Below are 26194 nucleotides of genomic sequence, written 5' to 3'. Positions count from 1 at the left end.
GTTTAGGAAGAGCCTTTGGATTGTACAAACAAAACTTTCAAAAGAAACTGCATGGTAATCCAGGTCTGACAGCACAAAAATCTAGGGCACTGACCAAACATTACAATAATGTTGGCTGGACCATATGTGGTTACAGTCACATGAAGATAGCACCCCCATCCAGGCAATGATGGCAATTTTTTGTGTATGCAGATATTTGAATAGTTTTAATACCACTTGAAAATTTAGCAAATTAAAGATTTCCTTGATTGCAATAAAAAGGGCACTGCAGTTAATGTGTTTTTAAATCAGAAACAATAGTTACAGATGAGCAGCAGGTTTTACTGTGTATATACAGTTGTATACATATTGCTGAAAAAAGCAAACATTCCATACCTTTCCCATTTATTTTGAAAAGGGCAAATGCATCTTTCCATACAGGCACACATCTCAAAACAGTATCATATACAGTATATTTACAAGTCGTCAGTTCAGGTTGTCAACAGCAGATCTAAAGTAATACAATTTTTAAAAATGTAGTTCTAAATTACAAAATACATAAATCTGCTTTATGTACTCTTGAGAATATACATTAGAAGATCTTTAATGACACGAAAGTATTTCCAGAATTTATGCAAAAGTAAAAAATTAAAATGACAATTAAAAACCTAAAAGGCACTGTTGATCATTTTTGGACTTTAGTTGCATTCTGGTTTCAGTGACTTAATGTCATAGTCAGAGCGGAGTGTACAGTGGAGATGTTAAGTGAAATACTGGTGATAATGGAAAAATCTGCACCAAGTTCCTAAAGACAACATTGCTTCATTGGCTATTAATTCTCATTAATGAGTGACTTCTGTTTTAGGACAGATGTTGGAATGTGGATTAACAGTTGTGAATATTCTGATATATAATACTGCACATTCATCAAACCTATTAGAATTGTCTTGAATAAACTTGCAGTATTACATCAAGAATTCCAGAATGCAGCTGATATCTACCAAATGTCAACAGTGCCAGCAGTAGTTAATTTTACAACTAAAAATGAACAGTGCCAGGCAATATTACCCATAAACCTTATTAACTCTTTCACTGGCTCAGTGCCTGTAACTCTTTACAGTGTGATAATTTGAGGATGCCATAAAGCATTATCTGTAATTATTACTCCCTTCTATTTAATGTATGCAGCAAAAGCATAGCATCAGGAAAGAGACTCCCTCCAATAATAACACATTAACAAATGAAGGTATGCACGACAAGTCATATTTTAAGCTGTAGTCAGCTTCATATTCTTAAACTTCTCGTCCCATTGGTCTTCCAAGAGCTTCAGAACAAGTTTTGTTTAAATACATTTTATAGTACAAGGATAAAAATTAAAAGGTACTTAACATCAAAAAAAAAGAGAAAATCTTTAGATGTACAGATAAGACATGAAAAATTTAAGTTATGACTGGTATTTGAATTTACAATCTGGATGCCTAGTTATACTATGTTTCCTGGCTAATTCCAAATTTATGGTCCAACAGAAATATTGGTATACAGCAGAGAAAGTGTTAACCAACTTATTTTGCAATAAAATCAAGTAAGCAGTAGTTTGAGAACAAGTACACGCCCAAAATAAAAGGCAGGGCTAATTTAATTTCATGACAGGTGAAAGAAAGTTCAAATGAGGATATGAAGATCTTACACACATGGTATGGCATGTTAGGATGCGTATGCATATTTCTAATGTAGACTAGAGTATATTTATGGCTCATTTTTGTACGTTATTTCAAAACTTTTTATTCTGATACTTAGCTATCAGTTTCACAAAAGACATATTCTAGATATATTTAGAATGTAGCCTGCAATTTCTTAATTAGTAAATCCCAGCAAAAGCAGTGATAGCTAACAGATTTGATACATTTATGAAACAGATTAGAAATTAATCTGAAAGTAAACAAAAGGCTGTTCACAAGAGAATGTAATTTTTTTTTTTAAATTGGCCTGGATTGGTGACACTGAATGGAGAAGAATGTTGAGAGATAGGTTTACATTGTAGAATTTCCTGAACACAAATTAAGAAATTGAAGCAGAGGACATTGTAAAATGAAATGATCGTCCTTTCCATTTTAGAACCTGCTATAAGCATTATTTTGTGGCTGCCCCTTTTAGCAGCTCATTCACAAAGAACAGCACTCCTGTTTCACTTTAATGCTGGATGCTTATTACTTCTTACAGTATTTTCACACCCATTTAAATTTCAAACCAAAGACAATATTGAATGTAGGTGGACATATTATAGTGATAGATAAACGTTAGAAACACAGCCTACTCTCCAACAATGGCACTTTAAAAATATGAATTAAGTAGGGTTTAAAATTTTATTTTTAAGATGTAATTTTTGATAATCTCACTCAAAGCAAAATTGTCTGCTTGGTCAATGTTGCTTTAAAAAAAAAAGCAACTTAAACTTAAGAGTTTGTAGCCAATGCAAGATACCTGATGATCTCTGAACACGATTAGAATTTGGCTTAAAATTGCTGCAGATAGCATTTGCAAGAATACAGTAGTCCAGTTTGAGAATCTAAGAAGCCAAAGACTGCAGTTACACTATCAACTTTAATATCCAATTAATTTTATGCATCACCTCTTCTAATTCCTGGCTGAGCTGGGTAAACCACCTTTTGTTTTGCAATGCATTATGTCAGGGGCACTACAGGAACATTGAGGGAGGTATTCCAAACCAGGATTATGGTTACAGTGCAGTGTCCATTCCGAACGTCTCCTGGGATGCATAGACCATGTAGAGAAAACCATCTTCATCCTTCTCACGTTCATAAACCTCAGATATGGGTGTAGAAACACTAACCATGCTGTGGCCATTCACCAACAGGAAAAAGGCCTGATTTGAATTTAGCTGTAGACGTCTCCTATAAAGCACATGTAAAAAAGCAGATTTCAGATTCTTGTAGAAATTAATTAATTCATTTATTTAGCAATTTCTCTTCCAAACATGCCAAAATGCAACCTTAGCATTTGCCCATCAGCAAAATTATAATTTACCCAAATTTTGCAAGTGCCATGAGCTGAAGTCTTGATAATTGAAAGTTCACCTTACAGCAAATTCCAACAACAACTTCAAGTCATAAACCAAGGGAAAAGGCACTGTCTGGCAATATACTAAACCACACACGTGAAAAGGTTTGCGTAAGTTAGTGGATTTCATCAGTTTAGGGTGAAGTCAATTACAGCAGCCCATCTGAGGCAGTAGAATAAAAAAGTCCACCAGTGCTCCCATTCCTGCTAGAAAGCACTCAAATAGACGACTGAGCACAGGATCCGGTTTGGCTAAATTGCTTTCCATGACAAATGTCAAAAGATTTCTAGATAGAGGGCACTGTTTGTGGAAGTCTGAAAATTGATGTCCGTGCAAGGGTTTCACTTGAAGCAGCGAATGGCATTATGGTTTCTAACTACACTTACAAAAATGAGCAGTTAGTACACATCAAGTAATTCCTGAAATTTGGAAGTGTTACTGCACATGTGTGTTCTTTCCCACTATCTCATCTGCTAACCTTTCTCAAATTTTAATCTCTGCTTTGGGGAGAAGGCAGGGAAATGGCACGAAGTGAATTGCTCATTCTGAGAGCTGGTGCAGACATGATGGGCTGAATGGCCTCCTTCTGCGCTGTAATAATTCTATGATTCTTAAATACTCTACCAATACACCATTTAAGTTCAATTCCCCCACAGTGACAAAGGCTAACTACAAGAGAGGGATAAAAAATGTAAAATTAATGTGCAGACACCTTTTTTATAAAATTGTGCTTGGGATGTGGGTGTTGCTGGCTAGGCCAGTATTTATTGCCCATCCATAATTGCCATCGAGAAGGTAGTCCATGTGGTGTTAGCATACAGACAGTGCTGTTAAGGAGGGAGTTCCAGGATTTTGACCCAGCAAAAGTGAAGGAATGGACAATATAGTTCCAGGTCAGAATATGTACCTTGGAGGGGTACTTGCAGGTGATAGTATTCCCATGCGTTTGCTGCCCTTGTCCTTCAAGGTGGTAGAAGTCACGGGTTTGGAAGATGCTGTCGAAGGTGCGTTGGTGAGTTGCTGCAGTGCATCTTGTAAATGGTACACACTGCTGCCACTGTGTGCCGGCAGTGGAGGGAGTGAATGTTGAAGGTGGTGGATGGGGAGCCAATCAAGCGGGCTGCTTTGTCTTGGTGATATCAAACTTCTTTAGTATTGTTGGAGCTGCACTTATCCAGGAAAGGGGACAGTCTGAAGGGGAGTTACTCACCAGAGAATTCCCTGCCTCTGAGCTACTCTTGTAGCCACAGTATTTATATGGCTGGTCCAGTTAAGTTTTTGACCAATGGTGATCCTCAGGATGTTGATGGTGGGGGATTCAGCATGGTAATGCTGTTGAATGTCAAGGGGAGATGATTAGATTCTCTCTTGTTGGAGATGGACATTTCCTGGCACTTATGCTGCGAATGTCACTTGCCTATCAGCCCAAGTCTTGCTGCATGTGGGCACAGACTGCTCCAGTATCCGAGGAGTCACAAATGAGGATGAACACTGCAATCATCAACAAACATCCCCACTTCGAATCTTATGTTGGAGTGAAGGTGATTGATGAAGCAGCTAATGATGGTTGGGCCTAGGACACGACCTTGAGGAACTCCTGCAGCAATGTCCTTGGCTGAGATGATTGGCCTCCAACAACCACAACCATCTTCCTTTGTGCTAGGTATGACTCAAGCCACTGGAGAAATTTCCTCCCGATTCCCACTAACTTCAATTTTGCTAGGGCTCCTTGATGCCACACTCTGTCAAATGTTGCTTTGATGTCAAGGACAGTCACACTCACCTCACGAGTTCAGCTCTTTTGTTCATATTTGGACCAAGGCTGTAATGAGATCTCAAGCCGAGCGGCCCAAACTGAGCATCAGTGAGCAGCTTGTTGCTGATTAACAGCCACTTGAACAGCACTGTCGCCAACACCTTCCATCACTTTGCTGATGACTGAGTAGACTGATAGGGTGGTAACTGGTTGGATTTGTTCTGCTTTATGTTGACAGGACATACCTGGGTAATTTTAACTTTGTCGGGTAAATGCCTGTGTTGTAGCTGTACTGCAACAGCTTGGTTAAGGGCATGGCTAATTCTGGAGCACAAGTCTTCAGTACTACAGCTGGGATGTTGTCAGGGTCGAGAGCCTTTGCTGTATCCAGTGACTTCAGCCTTTCTTGATATCATGTGGAGTGAAATTGAATTGTCTGAAGACTGTCATCTATGATGGTAGGGACGTCAGGAGGGGGCCAAGATGGATCATTTCTGAAGACTATGTTTTTTTTTAAAATTTCTGTACTTCCATAGTGTTATTAGTGAAACAAATAAGTTTAAATTAGAAAAAAGGCATTTGATTCTTTTATTGTTTGCAATGGAATCAATCCTTCATCCCTTTTACATTATCCTTCCAGTACCAATAACAGCATTATTTGATGTCAAAGAAAACAAAACAAATTAAAATTTACACTTCACAGATTGAAAGTTTTGGGCAAGAGGTGCGGGGGAAATGTGAGGAAGAATTTTTTTTTTTTACACAGCGAGTGATAATGACCTGGAACTTTCTGCCCACAAGGGTGGTAGAAGCGGAGACAATCAATGATTTCAAAAGGAAATTGGTCGAGCCCTTGAAGAAAAAAAATTTGCAGGGCTACAGGCACTGACTGGATTGCTCTGCGGAGAGCCAGCATGGGCTCGACGGGCTGAATGGCCTCCATCTATGCCATAAAAGACAATGACTTCCTTACTTTCCAAGGCCAGTCTTGTAAACTGTACTTAATTTCCATCTGTCTAATCATGTTTACCAGCATTTTGTTTAGTTTCTTTTTAAAAAATCTAAAATTTTTGTATGTATTAAAAAATATTCTGGTACTTCTAGCATGAAATAATACTTTAGTATTTAAAAACTGTGCAAAAGGTGTATATAATCAGAAGTTGGGTGTGATTTTTTTTTTTTAATAACTGCGAAATTTATACAATCTGAATTTTCCCCACTGTGCCCACATTTCTGACCAAGCATAAAGCTCAATATAAATTTAATGAAGTCTAATAGGTCAGAAGCCACTCTAAGCATGCAAATGTAAGCAGCTCTCATTCCAATTCTAAAAGCTGATAAAAAAAAAACCCTAGTGGGTAGGGAGGAAATTGTGGTCTCTAAGGTGTCTGGCCCAACAACCTGGCAAGATCTCTGTGCTCCTCCAATTCTGGCCTCTTCCAATTCTGGCCTCTAATGTATTCCAATTTTAGTTGTTCCATCATTGCCTAGACCACAAGCTCTGGAACTCCCTCCCTAAACCTCTCTCTCATCGTCGACCAAGCTGTCCTAATATCTGCTTATGTGGCTCAATAATGTTCTTGTGAAGCACTTTGGAACACTTCACTACTTGAAAGGCAAGCTAATGCATTAATGAGCAGGGTGGTCCTGACTGGACAAGCAACAAAAAGCTTACTATCTGGTCAGATGCATGGTTTTAGCAGGGAAAATTTCAGTCAGACCTTTGCACATACTTGGGTCTTCCCAAGCCTTAACTCTTGCTAAAGTGTGGCCAATCTCTCTGGAATTACTTCTGTGTAAGCACATTAAACAGAAAGTTACTTGCTATCGATACTTATTTCTCAGTAACTTTTTGTTTGGTGGGTCAAAAGTGATGATATTTCAGGAAAAATCAAGACACTTGGCAGAGGAAAAACACTGATGAATCAATCCTACTTAAATCTGCATCAAATGCAATATTCTTTGGACCAAAATGATGGCTGAAAGGGAAAACAGAGATCAAGAATGCGCAATGCCTAAAATGAGTGCCATTCCTCGGCAATGATCATTTCACTTTGAAGAACAAAAGCTTAATGACCTCATTTGTATTTTACACTAATAAAAAAAATTCCCATCTCAAAAAGAACTTGCAAAAAGAAACTTGGATTAAATCTTGGGAGTATTTTAACAAAGCTATTATTTACCATCTTTTGAGCAAGTTGGCATGCAGCAAAGCAGTTCACAGGCCCCAGATAGCACTGTTCATAAATCACTAAGAGGTGTGCAGTAACTTGGAAGCCTGAGCTCAAACTAACATTACAGTCCAAATAATCATATTTTTGTTGATTAAAAATTGTTAGCATTTTGCAGTAACAATCGCAGAACACTTTTGATGGATGAGGCAACAACTCAGTTCTTAAATATGAATTTAAAGTAAAAGCTTACCGTATGATTTTGATCAGTTCACTCATGTTTACATGGTCAGGGACAAGAAACTTGGTCTTGTCCAACACAGGCAATTGCTTTTCTCCCTTATACCTTTCAATTATGACCTGAGAAATGGAAAACAATGTACAATACAGTTCAGTAAATGTGTCTTGTGTAAGCCTCTAAGCCAGAATATCCTGAATTCAAGCCCCATTTCAGAGGTAAAAACAAAAAACGCTGGAAACACTCAGGTCAGGGAGCATCTGTGGAGTGAAGGGTCTATGACCTTTCATCAAAACTGGGAAAAGTGAGAAATGTAATAGGTTTTAACCAAGTGAAAGGGGGGTGGGTAGGAAAAGGGAAGATCTGAGATAGGGAGGAAGGGAGGAGAGATTAAATACCCAAAGAGTTCATGGTGTAAAGCCAGAGAGTGGTAATGAGACAAGAAAGCAAACAAATGGTGTGCAGAGAGGATGTGTGAATGCCAGAATCATGAACAGCTGCCATCCAAAAGCAAACGAAAAAAAGAGAAATACCAAAACTAGCAAAGAAAAAGGAAACAAAAAACAGGGGCAGCAGTTGTGATCTAAAAGATTGAATGCAATGTTGAGTCCAGATGGCTGTAAAGTGCCTAGTCAAAAGAGGAGGTGCTGCGCCTCAAGCTTACATTCAGAGACCTGAGCATGTAACTTAGGCTAACACTCTACTGTGGTAAAGATGTAGCAATACACTGTCGGAGTTACTGTCGTTGGGATCAGACATTAAAACAATGCCCCATCAGCCTTCTCAGGTGTATGTAAAAGATCCTACTGCACTATTTGAAGGATAGCAGGAGAGTTTTCCTGCCAAAAATTAAATCAACCCCTCAACCAAAATTGAGAGAGAGAAACTGGTCATGTATCCAGTGCATAAACTGGCTACCATATTTTCCCACCCAACATCAGTTCCCTCTTACCTGTGTGGGTGGGTAGCCACGCAGCAATCTGGAACGTATCGCACACAACCAACCAAATGCTCCCTTTAAGATGTGCGCATACATGGCTGCGTGGCAATCTTAAAGAGACTGTGCAGTGCTACGAACAACCACAAACAGCAAAACGAAATTAGAGGAACATCGGTGATTATACTTGTTAGAGGCGAGGTGGGGGTTTGAAGGAGATGGTGATGGAGTAACGAAGCCGAGGGTTATGCTTGCTAATAAGAATGATCGTGGCGTGTTGAGCAGTTTTGCAGAGGACATTGTGGCCCAGCCGGATCTAGTCACGATAGCTAAGCCTATTGTGTGACAGATTTGCTTAAGTTTGCACCCCTTAGACTTGAGGGAAAGCTTCTAAAGCTAAGAGTGTGGTTGAGCAGATTGACAGCAGAAATAGTATGGCAAATGGAAGGCCAAATATGCTAGGCAGTTGGGAGTATTAATTTTTTTGCATGGCAGATACAGAAGGAGGTGGAGTGAGGGTCATTAGATACACAAGTGATTGAGACCATGCAAGTGGAGGGGTCACTGAGATGGCAACTTTGAAGGGGTTGCAATGAATATGGGTAGAAGAATTTATATGGAGGGCGAGATTTAGGGAGGGCAAATCAGAGGGCACGCCAATTTGAAATGGAGATGAAAACCACCAGGGATGAGGAACTAGTCAGTACTGAAACTGAGGGAGGATGTTGCAGGGACAAACTCAGGATGGGGAGCATGTAAACAACAAGGATTCTAAAGGAGGGAGAGAAGTGGAACAAGATGAGGTGCTCAAAGGATGTGAGGGCACCAGGAGTACGGGTAAGAGGTTAATTTGTAATTTGTGGTTTGGGTGGGACAGGTGATATATAGACAGGCTGGAAGCCTTCAGTAAGGGGCAAGATGTCACCACCCATGAGACACATTTCATTCAAAGCCATGTCAATGCAATCATCCACAATAAGGTCTTGGATGGTAAGGACCTTGATAATGGGTAAAGGGGAGGGAAATGTAGAAATCAGCAGTAACTGTTGATCCATTGGCACAGTCTGCTGAGGCAGCAGGATGAGAAGGAGGATGATAATAAGAGGATGGAACAGTTGGTGCTACTGCTCATAAGGCGGCTCAACGAATGTACAGACAAACCTTCTATAGAATGCCAAGATATGCAGAAGGTAGCTGTGGGCTTATTCAAGGGAAATTCAAGTTTGGGATGGCAGAACAGCAGTAATGGGTTGGGGTAGGGATGGGAGGGGGGGAAAATGGGGTTGCAGCGGCACAAAGTACCTGAAAGGATTTATCAATTATATATTAAATTACAATTTGTCCCACCTAAGTGGAGTAAAAAATATACCAACACAGCACCAATACCTTTGATTTGACAGTGTTAGATCGAGTATGGCTTTCAGTGTATAAGGTTATCATAAACCTTTTGTATGAAAAAAATTAGTAGGAAAAGATAATGAAACCTGTAAACTCAGAACACCTAAAGAACTTGCATCGTGTCCCTTATTTGCACATCATCTTATTTTCAAAACTGTTATTGACAGTAAACCTGATGAGCCAAATATTCCAGGATTGGCTGCACATCTTGCAAAATTCCTTCTTTTTCTCCCCACCATTCCTTTTTTCCCCATCACCTGGAATAGTGTTGAATTCTGGAGCTCTGCTAGTAGGATGTGATGTGATTTCAGTTCATTTTCGGTTTGTTAGGTTTCTTAGTTTATTGTCATCCCAGGGTCCTTTTCCACTGACAGTTATTTGGGACTGTTAGTAAGTATTTGTGTTTTGGGGATGTCTTGTATTTACAGTGAAACTTGTACAAAGAATTTACTTGACCAAACTGACCAAATGCAAGTTAATGTCACAAACAGCCAATATATGTGCTATATTAAAAACAAATGTTCAATGGCTATTTTACAGAACACTATTTTACAACTTAAAATACTATTTTGGAACAAAAGCCATTTTAGTTTTGAATTCAACCAAAAATACTCACAGGGATTTTGTTGGGATGCTGTTCTCGAATAAGATGCACATCTTCCACTCTCTGCTCTGTAAAATAGCACAGTAATGATTTTAGAACACCAAACTGCAGAAACCTTGAACTGAGATTTATTAATAAAGTCACATTACCCTCCTCCCCATACTTTCTCTAGTCCAGAATAGTTTGGCAATCCACAACAGACCTCCAACAACTCCTTTCTATTCACATGGCCATGGATTTCCTATCTGAGCAAAACCAGAGAATGGGCCAAAAACTAATTATGCAATAATGCAATCCCCTATAGACATACCACAAACAAGATGCCCTAAAGGAAGACCGTCCATACACAACAAGCTACACTCCTATAAACAAAAAAGACCTAGAGTAAAACATCCCCCATAAAAGAGATCCTAACACATGCAAAAAAGCCCGATAGAGAATAAGCCCTCAATACACAGAGAGACTCAAACACACAAAAAAACCACAACTGAGAGCCATGTACACCAAGCAAGTCTCCACCACCCACCCCCCCCCCCCCCACCCCCACATATACACAAATAAATACAAGGTTTCTCACACTCCTCCTGTGCCGTAAATCTCTCAATGTTTCTAAACGTTCATGCCCCCAAACCTGAAAGCTTCAGCTCGTAGGTCTACAAGGAACAAAGAACAGTACAGCACAGGAACAGGCCATTCGGCCCTCCAAGCCTGCGCCGATCTTGATGCCTGCCTAAACTAAAACCTTCTGCGCTTCCAGGGACCGTATCCCTCTATTCCCATCCTATTCACGTATTTGTCAAGATGCCTCTTAAACGTCGCTATCGTACCTGCTTCCATGACCTCCCATGGCAGCAAGTTCAAGGCACTCACCACCCTCTGTGTAAAGAGCTTGCCTCGCACATCCCTTCTAAACTTTGCCCCTCTCACCTTAAGCCTTTGTCCCCTAGTAACTGACTCTTACACCCTGGGAAAAAGCTTCTGACTATCCACTCTGTCCATGCTGCTCATAACTTTGTAAACCTCGATCATGTCACCCCTCCACCTCCGTCGTTCCAGTGAAAACAATCTGAGTTTATCCAACCTCTCCTCATAGCTAATGCCCTCCAGACCAGGCAACATCCTGGCAAGTCTCTTCTGTACCCTCTCCAAAGCCTCCATGTCCTTCTGGTAGTGTGGCGACCAGAATTGCACGCAATATTCTAAGTGTGGCCTAACTAAGGTTCTGTACAGCTGCAGCATGACTTGCCAATTTTTATACTCTATGCCCCGACCGAAGAAGGCAAGCATGGCGTATGCCATCTTGACTACCTTATCCACCTGCGTTGCCACTTTCAGTGACCTGTGGACCTGTACGCCCAGATCTCTCTGCCTGTCAATACTCCTAAGGGTTCTGCCATTTACTGTATACTTCACACCTGCATTATAAAAAGATCATAAGAACTAGGAGCAGGAGTAGGCCGTCCGGCCCCTCGAGCCTGCTCCGCCATTCAATAAGATCATGGCTGATCTTTTCGTGGACTCAGATCCACTTACCCGCGCTCTCACTGTATCCCTTAATTCCTTTATTGTTCAAAAAGATATCTACCTTAGCTTTAAAGACGTTTAATGAAGAAGCGTCAACTACTTCACTGGGCAAGGAATTCCATAGATTAACAACCCTCTGGGTGAAGAAGTTCCTTCTTAATTCAGTCCTAAATCTGCTCCCTCTAATCTTGAGGCTATGCCCTCTTGTCCTAGCTTCACCTGCCAGTGGAAACATCCTCTCTACTTGTATCTTATCTATTCCCTTCATAACTTTATATGTTTCTACAAGATTCCCCCCTCATTCTTCTGAATTCCAATGAATATAATCCCAATCTACTCAGTCTCTCCTCATAAGCCAACCCCCTCAACTCCGGAATCAACCTAGTGAACCTCCTCTGCACCCTCTCCAGTGCCAGTACATCCTTTCTCAAGTAAGCAGACCAAAACTGCACACAGTACTCCAGGTGCGGCCTCACCAGTACCTTATACAGCTTGAACATAACCTCTCTGCTTTTAAACTCAATCCCTTTAGCAATGAAGGACAAAATTCCATTTGCCTTCCTAATTACTTGCTGTACCTGCAGACCAACCTTCTGCGATTCATGCACAAGGACATCCAGGTCCCTCTGCATAGCAGCATGCTGTAACTTTTTACCATTCAAGTAATAATCCTTTTTACTGTTACTCCTACCGAAATGAATGACTTCACATTTATTAACATTGTATTCCATCTGCCAGACCTTTGCCCACTCACTCAATGTATCTATGTTCCTCTGCAAAGTTTCACAGTCATCTGCACACTTTGCTCTGCCACTCATCTTAGTGTCATCTGTAAACTTTGACATCCTACACGTGGTCCCCAACTCCAAATCATCTATATAAATTGTAAATAATTGCGGTCCCAACACCAATCCCTGAAGCACACCACTAGTGACTGATTGCCAACCAGAATAGCACTCATTTATCCCCACTCTCTGCTTCCTAGTCTATCCATGCTAATACTTTACCCCTAACGCCATGCATCCTTATCTTATGCAGCAGCCTCTTGTGCGGCACCTTGTCGAAGGCCTTTTGGAAATCTAGGTACACCACGTCCACTGGGTCCCCATTGTCCACCTTGCTCGTAATGTCATCATAGAATTCCAAAAGATTTGTCAAGCATGACCTGCCCTTCATGAACCCATGCTGCGTCTGCCCAACGGGACAATTTCTATCGAGATGCCCTGCTATTTCTTCCTTGATAATAGACTCAAGCATCTTCCCCACGACAGAGGTTAAGCTAACCGGTCTATAATTCCCCATCTTTTGTCTACCTCCCTTTTCAAACAGTGGCGTCACATCTACAGTTTTCCAATCTGCTGGGACTACCCCAGAGTCCAGTGAATTTTGGAAAATTACCGCCAGTGCACCTGTTATTTCTCCCGCCATCTCTTTTAGTACCCTGGGATGCATTCCAACAGGGCCAGGAGACTTATCAATCCTTAGCTCCATTAGCTTGCCCAACACTACCTCTTCCGTAATAATGATTGTTTCCAGGTCCTCACCTACGTTTGTCTCTTTGTCAATTACTGGCATGTTATTAATGTCCTCCACTGTGAAGACCGATACAAAATACCTGTTCAATGCCTCGGCCATTTCATCATATCCCATAACTAAATTCCCCTTCTCATCCTCTAAAGGACCAAAGTTTACTTTAGCCACTCTTTTTCGTTTTATATATTTATAGAAACTTTTGCTATCTATCTTTATATTCTGTGCTAGTTTTTTCTCATGTTCTATCTTACTTTTCTTTATAGCTCTTTTTGTGGCTTTCTGTTGACCTTTAAAGTTTTCCCAATCTTCTAGTTTCATGCTGTTTTTGGCCACTTTGTATGCCTTCTCTTTCAATTTGATAGCCTCCCTTATTTCCTTAGACACCCATGGTAGATTACCCCTTTTCTTCCAGTCCTTCCTTTTCACTGGAATATACTTTTGCTGAGCACTTTGAAAAATTGCTTTGAAAGTCCTCCACTGCTCGTCAACTGTCCCACCATAAAATCTTTGTATCCAGTCTACTTTAGTCAAGTCCTCCCTCATTCTATTGTAGTCCTTGTTCAAGCGCAGGACCCTGGTATTGGATTTTATCTTCACACTCTTCATCTGTATTCTAAATTCAACCATACTGTGATCACTCCTTCCAAGAGGACCCCTAGCAATGAGGTCATTAATTATTCCTGTCTCATTACACAGGACTAGATCTAGGATAGCTTGCTCCCTCGTCGGTTCCATTACATACTGTTCAAGAAACATCTGTAATAGCAACATCATCATAGTTCCAAGTACTAATCCAAGCTCTACGTTCATCTGCCTTACCTGTTATACTTCGCACATTGAAACAAATGCACTTCAGACCACCAGTCCCGCTGTGCTCTGCAACATATCCCTTCCTGCTCTTCCTCTTAGTCTTACTGGCCTTATTTACTAGTTCCCCCTCATTTATTTCACTTGCTGTCCTACTGCTCTGGTTCCCACCCCCCTGCCACACTAGTTTAAACCCTCCTGAGTGACGCTCGCAAACCTCGCAGCCAGGATATTTGTGCCCCTCCAGTTTAGATGCGACCCGTCCTTCTTGTACAGGTCCCATCTGTCCCTGAAGTGATCCCAATGGTCCAGATATCTGAAACCCTCCCTTCTACACCAGCTGTTCAGCCACGTGTTTAGCTGCACTATCTTCCAATTTCTAGCCTCACTGGCACGTGGCAAACGGAGTAATCCCGAGATTATAACCCTAGAGGTCCTGTCTTTTAACTTTCTACCTACCTCCCTAAACTCCCCCTGCAGGACCTCATCACTCTTCCTGCCTATGTCGTTGGTACCGATGTGTACCACAACCTCTGGCTGTTCACCCTCCCCCTTCAGAATGCCACCTGTCCGTTCAGAGACATCCTTGACCCTGGCACCAGGGAGGCAATATACCATCCTGGAGTCTCTTTCACGTCCACAGAAGCGCCTATCTGTGCCCCTGACTATAGAGTCCCCTATAACAATTGCTCTTCTGCGCTTTGTCCCTCCCTGCTGAACAACAGCGCCAGCCGTGGTGCCACTGCTCTGGCTGCTGCTGTTTTCCCCTGATAGGCCATTCCACCCCCCCCCCCCCCCCCGCAACAGTATCCAAAACGGTATACTTGTTAGAGAGGGGGATAGCCACAGCGGATTCCTGCACTGACTGCCTGCCCCTTCTAGCGGTCACCCATCTATCTGCCTGCACCTTGGGTGAAACCACTTTTCTAAAACTCCTGTCTATGACGCTTTCTGCCACCTGCATGCTCCTAAGTGCACCCAGTTGCCACTCCAACCGATCCATACGGTATGTGAGGAGCTGCAACTGGGTACACTTCCTGCAGATGTAGTCGTCCGAAACGCTGGAAGCATCACGGACCTCCCACATCTCACAGGTGAAGCACTTCACCCCTCTAACTGACATTTCTAGCACTAATTAATAAATTAATTTAAAATACTTATTAAATCCTCACTAAATTGTTATAATTAACTATATGGTCCCTAGTGCTAGATTCCTACTATAAATATTAAATGCTAAATACAGTAATCTCCTCCCTCTGGGTGGTTCACCTCCTGACTTCCCAAAGTCCCTCCACCACCTGCATGGCATGGCACAAGTCAGGAGTGTGATGAAATACATACATTAGCCTGGATGGGTGCAGCTTCTACACTCAAAAAGCTCAAACCATCCAGCATAAAGCAGTCCACTTGATTGGCATCTAATCCACCAGTTTAAACATGCACTCTCTCCACCACCAGCATACCACGGCTGCAGCGCCTACTACCTACAGGATACACTGCAGCAAGTCACCAAGGCTCCTTCAATAGGACCTCCCAAATGCATAACCTGCACCACCTAGGACAGGAGCTGCAGGGGAATATTATCACCTCCAATTTCCCTTCAAGTGACACAGCATTCTGACTTGGATATAGATCAGTGTTTATCGTCACTGGGTTTAAATCCTGGAACACACTACCTCATATCATCACGGAAGCACATTCACCAAATGGGCTGCAGCAGTTCAAGAAAATTCACTGCTGCCTTTTCAGTGGCAACTTGGGACAGACAACAAATACCAGCCTACCAGCAACATCCATATCCCAAAAATGAACTTGAAAGCATGCAACAGCACCTCAAGGAACTGCAATAACATTTTGCCTGTTTTTCCAGCAGAACTTGTGATACAAAACTGTGTACTTTTTCCCCCCCTGTTGACAGAGTAGAGTACATCTTCCAAAGTCTGGTAGCTTAGCAACAGGTTTCATAAAATCACAATGTTCATGCTTTTATTTTTTTTTTAAATTACTATAAAGCAAGTAATTCAACTTGGAGCTGAAAATTTGAATGTCATGTTGGCATTTCCTTTTTCCAAAGCAACAAGCAAAGTGCAGCTTTATACAGAACAAATCCGCAAAAATAAAAAACTTGCATTTATATAGCGCCTGTAATGCAAAGAAAGCATCCAAAAGCAATTCAGAGATGCAAGGAAAAAACAGTTGTCTAGACAAAAGGGAAAAAAATAGAAGCTTGGTCAAAGGGGTAAGTTTTAAGAAGCTGCCTAAAAGGAGGCGAGGTGGCAGAACACTGGAACCTAGGCAGTTGAAAGCATGATCAATGGTGGGGCAAAGGGTGGAACGAGAATGCAAAAGAGGCCAGATTCAAAAAAAACTGGAGATATTTTGGTGGTGAGGGGGGCTGTAACAGGTTAGAGATAGGGAGGGGTGAGGCCTTGGAAGTATTTCAGCACAATGAGAATTTTAAATTTAAGCTAAGAAAGAGGATTAAGGAGGCATTTGGGAGTAAAGGAACCTGGGCTGAATTTTGGCCTCCAGGACGATTCTAGAGCAGTGGGCAGTTTTTGCAAAGGAAAGGTCCAGAAGAACTTGCTGTGATCAATCTAGATCTCATCATGGATGGCTAAGCCACTTGTGGGGCAGGTATGTTCAGGTTTTGTCCTTCGGCTTGAGGAATGAAAATAAGGACCATCATCCAGGGATGTGGGGGGATGGAGACGGCAGGGATGGGAAGAGGCCAGCAGGAAAGAGTGAAAACTTTGCCAGGAACGAGGACAAAGCTAGAAGTAAAATAGTTGAGCAAACCAACAACTGCAGAGGTATCATGGCAAATGGAACTAGGCAGTTGGGAGGTTGAATGTGCAGTTGTAAGGAAAGTTCCTCCCTCCCCAGAGACAAATTCAGAAAGAAAAATCTACGTCTGCTGGAAACGCACAGTAGGTCCATCAACATCTGAAGGGATAACCTAACTCGGCAGACTAGTAATACATTTCCAGTATATTTTTCTTCACTCCCAAAAAAAGTTGGGACCTTTTACATTACCAACATAAGTACAATGGACCATCTTGTCAACTCAACTCTGTGCAGGTGTGTTCGATAACTATATTTTTATGCCAATATAAAACATTGTCAACTTCACTGCCAATGCCAAATTTAAGTTTTCTATTATGAATATAAGGAAGATGGAAGTCACATTTGAGAATGGGCTGAACCTGCCTTTCCTTAAGATACTCTCCTTAAAAGCTAGCTCATTTACCAAGCTTCCGGTCACTGGCCTAATATCTCCTTAAATGGCTCGGTGTCAAATTTTGTTTGATGTTTCTGTGAACTGCCTTGAGACAGGTTATTAGGTTAAAAGCTGCTATACGAATACAAGTTGTGCTTACTAATGTTACACATGTGTAATGAGACAACATTCCAAAGATTATGAAAATATGCTTTATCCCCTTCCCACACCAATTTTCTCTCTTTTCCCCCCAAAAAACTGAATGTGTCAGCCTCTAATACTTTGCCCCAGTAGCTATTATTCACGTGTACGCCTTAAAATCATACATGTTTACAGCATAGAAGGCAGCAATTTGACCAACAATGTCTGAGATGGCTCTTTTCCAGCAATCCAACTCCTGGCAATCTATACCGTAGATTATGGTTTCAATGTATTTTGATATGAAGTCTGCAAAACAGCACACATCATTCTATTTGTGGCCTAACCAATGTTTTGTATAAATTCATTATTTCTTTAATCTTGTACCCATTTTAAAAAGCTATTGGCCATTATGGTTTTATCTACTTGAGCTCATTTTCAGAGAAGTATTTATTTGCTTCCATAGGTTTCTATTTATCCAGATCCTTCAGTAGTTTTTCACCACATATACAACCATTTTGTTTTTTCTTCCAAAAATCATTACCTCACACCTGTATCCACATTAAAATGCATCTGCCAGCTGTTTGCCGGTTCCAGCAATTAATTCTTCCTGAAGTCTCGAGTCCACTTTGACACTTGCCAAAACCCTTTTTGAGATCATCTTCCTCTGTGCCTAATCCAAATCATCTGTATACACACTGGAAAAAAAAAGTGGGACACAGCACTGTGTGGGGACACCACCCCACCCCGAACATCATTTCTAACTCTCTCCAATCTGAGCAACAGCCATTTACCACGTGTTTCCAGTCAATTTTCCTATTCACACTTCCAAATTTCCTTTTACAAATATACATTTGAATTTTTCTAACAAGCTGGGACAAATTAAATATCTTTGAAAATCCATATAAAACACATTTAATGCACTCCCTTTACCTCACCAATCATTTTTACAAACTATTAGCTTTGACAGTGAATACTGGAGGGCTATTTAACGATAAGCCCTTCATTGCTGTGTCACACGCCTTGCCTGCACCTGACAAGCATACAAGTATGCGCCCAGTAGAGGCTACAGCTTAGGCATTGCTAGCACTATAAACACAAAGATCTCAGATTTGTTACCCAACAAAGTCTTATATATATATATCTTTCTTTCTTTTGGGCCTCCTTATCTCGAGAGACAATGGATATGCGCCTGGAGGTGGTCAGTGGTTTGACAAGCAGCGCCTGGAGTGGCTATAAAGGCCAATTCTGGAGTGACAGACTCTTCCACACGTGCTGCAGAGAAATTTGTTTGTCGGGGCTGTTGCACAGTTGGCTCTCCCCTTGCGCCTCTGTCTTTTTTCCTGCCAACTACTAAGTCTCTTCGACTCGCCACTACCACTTCCAGAGCGTGGTCGCCAATATTGATGGATGGAGCATTTCTGACGTCCTGCCCCATGATGTTCGTTTTCTTGAGGCTGATGGTTAGGCCAAATTCATTGCAGGCAGACGCAAACCTGTCGATGTATATATATGGGATTTTAATAGCACCAAAATGCAATAATGCACAAAAAAGTAAAGGTTACCCTGATTTGATTCCGAGATAACATATGTTTGCAACAAATACTAGCATTACTCATGCATTAACATTTGAAATGCCTGGAACATTCTCTTCTCTTTCTCTCTCTTCTCTGTGGCCTCCTTGTCTCGAGAGACAATGGGTAAGCACCTGGAGATGGACAGTGGTTTGTGAAACAGCACCTGGAGTGGCTATAAAGGCCAATTCTAGTGACACTCTTCCACAGGTGCTGCAGATAAAATTGGTTGTCGGGGCTGTTACACAGTTGGCTCACTCCTTGCGCTGTCTTTTTTCCTGCCAACTGTTAAGTCTCTTTGACTCGCCATGCTTTAGCCCTGCCTTTATGGTTGCCCGCCAGCTCTGGCGATCGCTAGCAACTGACTCCCATGACTTGTGATCAATGTCACAGGACTTCATGTCGCGTTTGCAGACATCTTTAAAGCGGAGACATGGACGGCCAGCGGGTCTGGTACCAGTGACGAGCTCGCTGTACAATGTGTCCTTGGGGATCCTGCCATCTTCCATGCGGCTCACAAGGCCAAAGCCATCTCAGCCGCCGCTGGCTTAGTAGGGTGTATATACTGGGGATGTTGGCCGCCTCGAGGACTTCTGTGTTGGAGATATGGTCCTGCCACCTGATGCCAAGGATTCTCCGGAGGCAGCGAAGATGGAATGAATTGAGACGTCACTCTTGGCTGACGTACGTTGTCCAGGCCTGGAACAATACCACTTACTAATGCAGTCAATTACTTATAGCCTGAAGTCATCAATAAAGGCTGCACTTAACCTCCATTCATACTGACTTTTAATTTGTATTCCAGGAAACAAATGTCAGTGTTGGTTGTGTGTGCCTACAATGTTAAATGCGGCTTCCTTACCCTCATTTCATATTTGTAGATGCAAATTTTCATGGTTCAAAAGTCTGCTGCTAGGATATATAGTTTGGATTTAGTAGCATAAATGTAGGGAATCAACTTACACACTCTGCTTCCCAAACTAAGTGCCAACCATACTTCGTAGACTGTAAAGTGCTTTGAGTCTCCTGAGATCATGACAAGTGCTATATAAATTCAAGTTTTTTTTTGTTTTTAACTGGACCAAAAAACGCCACAAGCGACATCTTTTTAAATATGTACAAGCAATAGGTAAGAGCAGAAAGGAAGGGATGGAACTTCAAGAAAAAGTAGTTTGCCTTTTTCAGACTACACACCTTGGTGCAGTATGAATTCAATTTTCAACAACCATGTATGGAGCGATGTATTTACATAGTTGATATTAGGTGGTGGCACAACTGAGCACATGTGCAAACTTGTAGGTGTTTGAAAAAAGTTGGAATACCTTTTCAAATCATTTGTCTAAAGTAATTTTTTTTTCATGCCAGGTACATTTATATCACAGTCATGCATCATTATTAGTGCAAGATCACCTTCAGGCTAGTTGTACGACCAGTAAAAAAAATTGTAAGAATGGTCTATACCCGCATACTTCATTTATACTACAAGCTGATGTTCAAAATGACATGGGGTTTTGATACAGTAGAAACTGTTTCCACTGGGAGAGTCAGTAACTAGAGGACACTGATTTAAGATAATTGGCAAAAGACTGGGCGATGGTGAAATACTTATTTTAGCAAAGAGTTACAATCCGGAATATGCTGAAAGGTCACTGTGAGCAGATTCAATAGTAAGTTTTAAACTGGAATTGGATACATACTTAAAACACAAAAGTGCAGGGTTATGTGGAAAGATCCAGGCAGTGGGGATTAACTGGATAGCTCTTTCAAAAGAGCCAGCACAGGCATGTTGGGCCAAATGCCCTCCTTCTGTGCTGTATCATTGTACTGCCTGACCTTTAGAAGACAATCTTGCAGTAGTGGGTTGCAATCAAAATCTGCATCAGATATATGAGTAATGATGCTGAACTTTCAAAAGTTTTGTTAAAATAAGGTATGGATGTGCTAGGACAATTGAAAGGAACTACAGTTGTTGTTCCTAAAAGAGACAGCACTACTTAACTGATATAGTATTAGTTTTAGGCTTGAAGATGGTGTTGCAGAATTGCCACATGGGCTTAATTGCTTAGACATCCAATTCTGCCATTATATCAGTCAGAGATTTATTCCAAGATAGTTGCACTGAAAGATCTTGTTTTTCTTTTATAGGTTATAATTTTTTAAAAACGTAATTAAGCATGGACGTTTGATGTAATCTTGTTTTCCCAATCAATACAATAGCTATAAAAACCACATACACAAAATCACCAAAACCCCAATTACCCCCTCAAATTAATGTAGAAATATCTTCAAAAATCAAATTCTTACAGGTTATTAACTTTTTTTAAAAATGAGAAGCCTTAAAAATGTACATCACTAAGATCATTTAGCAAATTTAATATCCAAAATGAAATAAATCTCATCATCCAAAAACATTCACTTTAGCAATCGATCCATAAATTTTAAACTACAGTAGCAATAAACTCCCAAGCTTTTTCCAAGAGATAAACTTTGTCATCAATCCTATATATTCCTTTTGGGCCTCCTTATCTCGAGAGACAATGGATACGCGCCTGGAGGTGGTCAGTGGTTTGTGAAGCAGCGCCTGGAGTGGCTATAAAGGCCAATTCTGGAGTGACAGGCTCTTCCACAGGTGCTGCAGAGAAATTTGTTTGTTGGGGCTGTTGCACAGTAGGCTCTCCCCTTGCGCCTCTGTCTTTTTTCCTGCCAACTACTAAGTCTCTTCGACTCGCCACAATTTATCCTATATATTACCATAGAAATATATTGCTTATACTTCAATGTAAAGAACTTTTCCTGCCCACCAGCCAGAGACCACCTACTTCAGTTCTCAAGACATAAGCTGCTTAGTTCTTGGCTCTTACATTCCAGCTGCCACTAGCTTCCTTTTAATTCCTGCTCAGTGGCATCAAGAGACTTTGCAGTTGAATAACAGTAAGCCATATTTCCTGGCAACTCCTTTAAAATTCAACCTGGCTCAGATGAACAAGCTTGACAGGGACTTCAGATGAAACAAGACCAATGTTCGCAAGGCAAGATATGGAATGGTAATATTACCAAGTGAACCCAAGAACAGCAGCTGTGCAACACAAAAATATTGTTGATTCTGCACTTAAATGCGTTTCTACATAAAGGACATCCATTACAATTCATTTCATTTTAAAAATCGTCCAGTTTTTCCCCATCACTTCAAAATTCCTTTTCCCTTTCATAACATGCCTACCAACAACTTGTATTTATATAATGCCTTTAACGTAAGAGCATTTGCGTTTTCCCCAATGACTGGAAAAAATAGCTGGATAAATCAATCGAATTTTTATGTTGCCAAACAACTGAACATAAACACATTCTTGAGGCTGACTAACTGGAAGAGAACTGATCAATTTGAGTGATGCCAATCATCTATTCAGGTCTCATTTATTCTATAATACTGTAGAGGAATCTCTCAGTTTTCCACAACTTTGTTTCACTTTCCCTATATATCCCGCCATTTCTGTTTATCCATCATCTTGGTAGGCCTTGGTAGGTTCATAAATGTGGCAGTGCAGCTTGCTACAACAATGCTATTTACGTCACCTTGTTACTTGTTACTCAACTGCAATACACAGAGGGCAAAAGGTTACTTAAAATACAGCCTTGTGTCGCAATACTTTCCATATATAAAAGATTAAGCTATTGCAATTACAGACACGAGCTTCGACAAGCCAAATTGCTTTTTCTCAGATGCAATACACTTGTTTCACTTAGTTCAAAAGATGAATTTGAAAATCAAGATCAAGCAAAAAGTGTTCTGGTTGTAACATGAAAAATAAAACACTGATAGAAAGGTCAAAGCAAAATTTGAGAATTACAACCGTCAAAAACAATGAGAGAAACGCACGGTTACATCCCTGACCTATTTTCAGGCCTGAAATGAATGACAATCCGGCAGCTCCCCTCCCTCCACCCAGCCCCGGAGACTAAGTGCGAGCTCCGGGTCCGCCCCGGTAAACGAACGGCTCCATCAGCTTGTACTGCAGGAAACCGAACATCCACGGCCCCAGCCAGAGGCCGCAACCTTCTCTACCCTCACAATAACGCAGCGCCGCCCAAAAAGGACCGGGACAGCGGGGCCTCACTTCCCCCCCCCCCCCCCACAATCCCCGGGACAGCGGGGCCTCACACTTCCCCATCCCCCCCCCCCACAATCCCCGGGACAGCGGGGCCTCACTCCCCCCCCCCCCCCCGGGACAGCGGGGCCTCACTCCCCCCCCCCCCCCGGGACAGCGGGGCCTCACTCCCCCCCCCCCCCCGGGACAGCGGGGCCTCACTTCCCCCCCCCCCCCCCCGGGACAGCGGGGCCTCACTTCCCCCCCCCCCACCCCACCCCCGGGACAGCGGGGCCTCACTCCCCCCCCCCCCCCGGGACAGCGGGGCCTCACTCCCCCCCCCCCCCCCGGGACAGCGGGGCCTCACTCCCCCCCCCCCCCGGGACAGCGGGGCCTCACTCCCCCCCCCCCCCCGGGACAGCGGGGCCTCACTCCCCCCCCCCCCCCCCCCGGGACAGCGGGGCCTCACTCCCCCCCCCCTCCCGGGACAGCGGGGCCTCACTCCCCCCCCCCCCGGGACAGCGGGGCCTCACTCCCCCCCCCCTCCCGGGACAGCGGGGCCTCACTCCCCCCCCCCCCGGGACAGCGGGGCCTCACACTCCCCCCCCCACCCATCCCCGGGACAGCGGGGCCTCACTCCCCCCCCCCCCGGGACAGCGGGGCCTCACTTCCCCCCACCCCCCCCACCCCACCCCCGGGACAGCGGGGCCTCACTCCCCCCCCCCCCCCCGGGACAGCGGGGCCTCACTCCCCCCCCCCCCCGGGACAGCGGGGCCTCACTCCCCCCCCCCCCCCCGGGACAGCGGGGCCTCACACTCCCCCCCCCCCCCGGGACCTCACTTCCCCCCCACCCATCCCCGGGACAGCGGGGCCTCACTCCCCCCCCCCCCGGGACAGCGGGGCCTCACTTCCCCCCCCCCCCCACCCCACCCCCGGGACAGCGGGGCCTCACTCCCCCCCCCCCCCGGGACAGCGGGGCCTCACTTTCCCCCCCCCCCCCGGGACAGCGGGGCCTCACTTCCCCCCCCCCCCCCGGGACAGCGGGGCCTCACTTCCCCCCCCACCCATCCCCGGGACAGCGGGGCCTCACTACCCCCACCCATCCCCGGGACAGCGGGGCCTCACTTCCCCCCCACCCATCCCCGGGACAGCGGGGCCTCACTCCCCTCCCCCCCCCCGGGACAGCGGGGCCTCACTTCCCCCCCCACCCATCCCCGGGACAGCGGGGCCTCACTACCCCCACCCATCCCCGGGACAGCGGGGCCTCACTCCCCCCCCACCCATCCCCGGGACAGCGGGGCCTCACTTCACCCCCATCCCCGGGACGGCGGGGCCTCACTACCCCCCACCCCCGGGACGGCGGGGCCTCACTACCCCCACCCATCCCCGGGACAGCGGGGCCTCACTCCCCCCCCACCCATCCCCGGGACAGCGGGGCCTCACTCCCCCCCCACCCATCCCCGGGACAGCGGGGCCTCACTACCCCCCACCCCCGGGACAGCGGGGCCTCACTACCCCCCACCCCCGGGACGGCGGGGCCTCTCTCCCCCGGGCTCGATTAAACAAGACCGCTATTTGCTGGAAGCCAATCCCAGCACCTACCGAAAGTCCTCCTCTGTTTGAAGGATTTTTCTGATGGCATTATTAGCTGCGACTGCCTTATTTATTGATTTCTTTAACGACAGCAACGAGGCCCCAGGGTAGGTTTATAAAAACAAGCCGAACGAACTAGGTTACTCTCCCCGCTCCGCAAACAGCCTTCCTCCGACTATCAGCAAACTGCGCGCACCCAAACTTTACAGCTCATCAACACCGCCCTCCATTCGCTCAGCCTTCGAGTGACGTTCCAATCAGCCAATCACTAACAGGCATCACGACCCGCCTCGTTATATTGATTGACAAGCGTCTTTCACCTGTGAATGGCCAATGCTGGCTTCCATAACTTCTGCAAACATAATTCTACCTGGTAACTCTTCCGATTGGTTACAATGGCACAAGATCTTTGATTAGCGCTTTTTGTCATCAAGTTAGATTGAGTAAATTCGAGGAATCCAGACGTAAACAAGAAGGCGTCGCATGCGGGGCGGAGCTGAGGAGTGAACTGCGGCAGAGTGGCCGCCATACAGGGCGGGGAGCCGGGCGTTGCCGCTTTCCAGATGTTAACTCTGATTTACTATTACTTACCTCCACTCACCTCTTGCATAACTTGTCCCCTAAACCCCCTTACTTTCATTCCACTTTTTAAAAATTGTACAGCTCCCTCCACCTCGTTATTGTGATAAATGGACAATACGTACCAACTATGTACAAGTTCAGCGCATGAATGGAAGAGAGGACATGAAAAGATATGGCAGGTTAAATCAAGGAAACCCCCCAATGTGTTTTATAAATACATAAAGAGTAAGAGGATAACTAAGGAAAGAGTAGGACCAAATAGAGACCAAAAAGATAACATGTGAGGAAGCAGAAGACAGGGGCAGGGCTTTTAATAAGACTGCGTTTGCTGACAACAGGAATCACTGTTTCAATAAATACTTTGCATTTGTTTTCAGAAGGACCGTGTTTAGTGCCCTTGAAAGTGGATAAATCATCAGGTCAAGGTGAAATATATCCCAGGCTGCTAAGGGAAGAAATGGCAGAGGCTCTGAGCATTTTCCAATCCTCTCTAGCGACAGCTGTAGTGGCAGACGGCTGCTAATGTTATATCATTTTTTAAAAAGAGAGGAAGGGATAGTTTGAGTAATTACAGCTAGGAAAATTATTGGATTGAAGGGCAGGTCGTATCTGACTAACAACTGAATTTTTGAGGCAACGAGGGAGCATGAGGGTGGCACAATTGATGTAGTCTACACATTTTAATAAGACTTTTGATAAGGTCCCACCCACATGGCAGACTGGTCAGAACATTAAAAGTTCATAGGATCCACAGGGGAAATGGCAAGTTGGATCCAAAATTGGCTCAGGGACAGGAAGCAAAGTGTTCCAGTGGGTGTTCTGCAGGGGTCCCTTGCTGTTCATGGTATATACCAATCAATTATTTAGCCACGTGTAGGGGGCAATGATTAAGAAGTTTGCAGATGATATGAAAATTGGCCATGTGGTTGATATTCAGGAACAAAGCTGTAGCCTGCAAGAAGATATCAATGGATGG

General features: G+C 43.7%; 1 protein-coding gene across 1 annotated transcript; it reads right to left on the bottom strand.

Moving 5' to 3' along the window:
* Positions 1-367: 367 nt before the first annotated feature.
* Positions 368-24837, bottom strand: map1lc3b (microtubule-associated protein 1 light chain 3 beta). The gene is made up of 4 exons (XM_068049277.1): positions 24646-24837; positions 10175-10230; positions 7239-7345; positions 368-2891 (listed from the first exon to the last, which is right to left on the bottom strand). Exons 1-4 carry the CDS (start codon positions 24683-24685, stop codon positions 2717-2719), a joined length of 378 nt encoding a protein of 125 aa, XP_067905378.1. The 5' UTR covers positions 24686-24837; the 3' UTR covers positions 368-2716.
* Positions 24838-26194: the final 1357 nt, after the last annotated feature.

This window comes from Heterodontus francisci, chromosome 17 (assembly GCF_036365525.1).
Source record: "Heterodontus francisci isolate sHetFra1 chromosome 17, sHetFra1.hap1, whole genome shotgun sequence".
Lineage (NCBI taxonomy): Eukaryota > Metazoa > Chordata > Chondrichthyes > Heterodontiformes > Heterodontidae > Heterodontus > Heterodontus francisci.
This window is presented reverse-complemented; position numbering and strand designations above follow the sequence as displayed.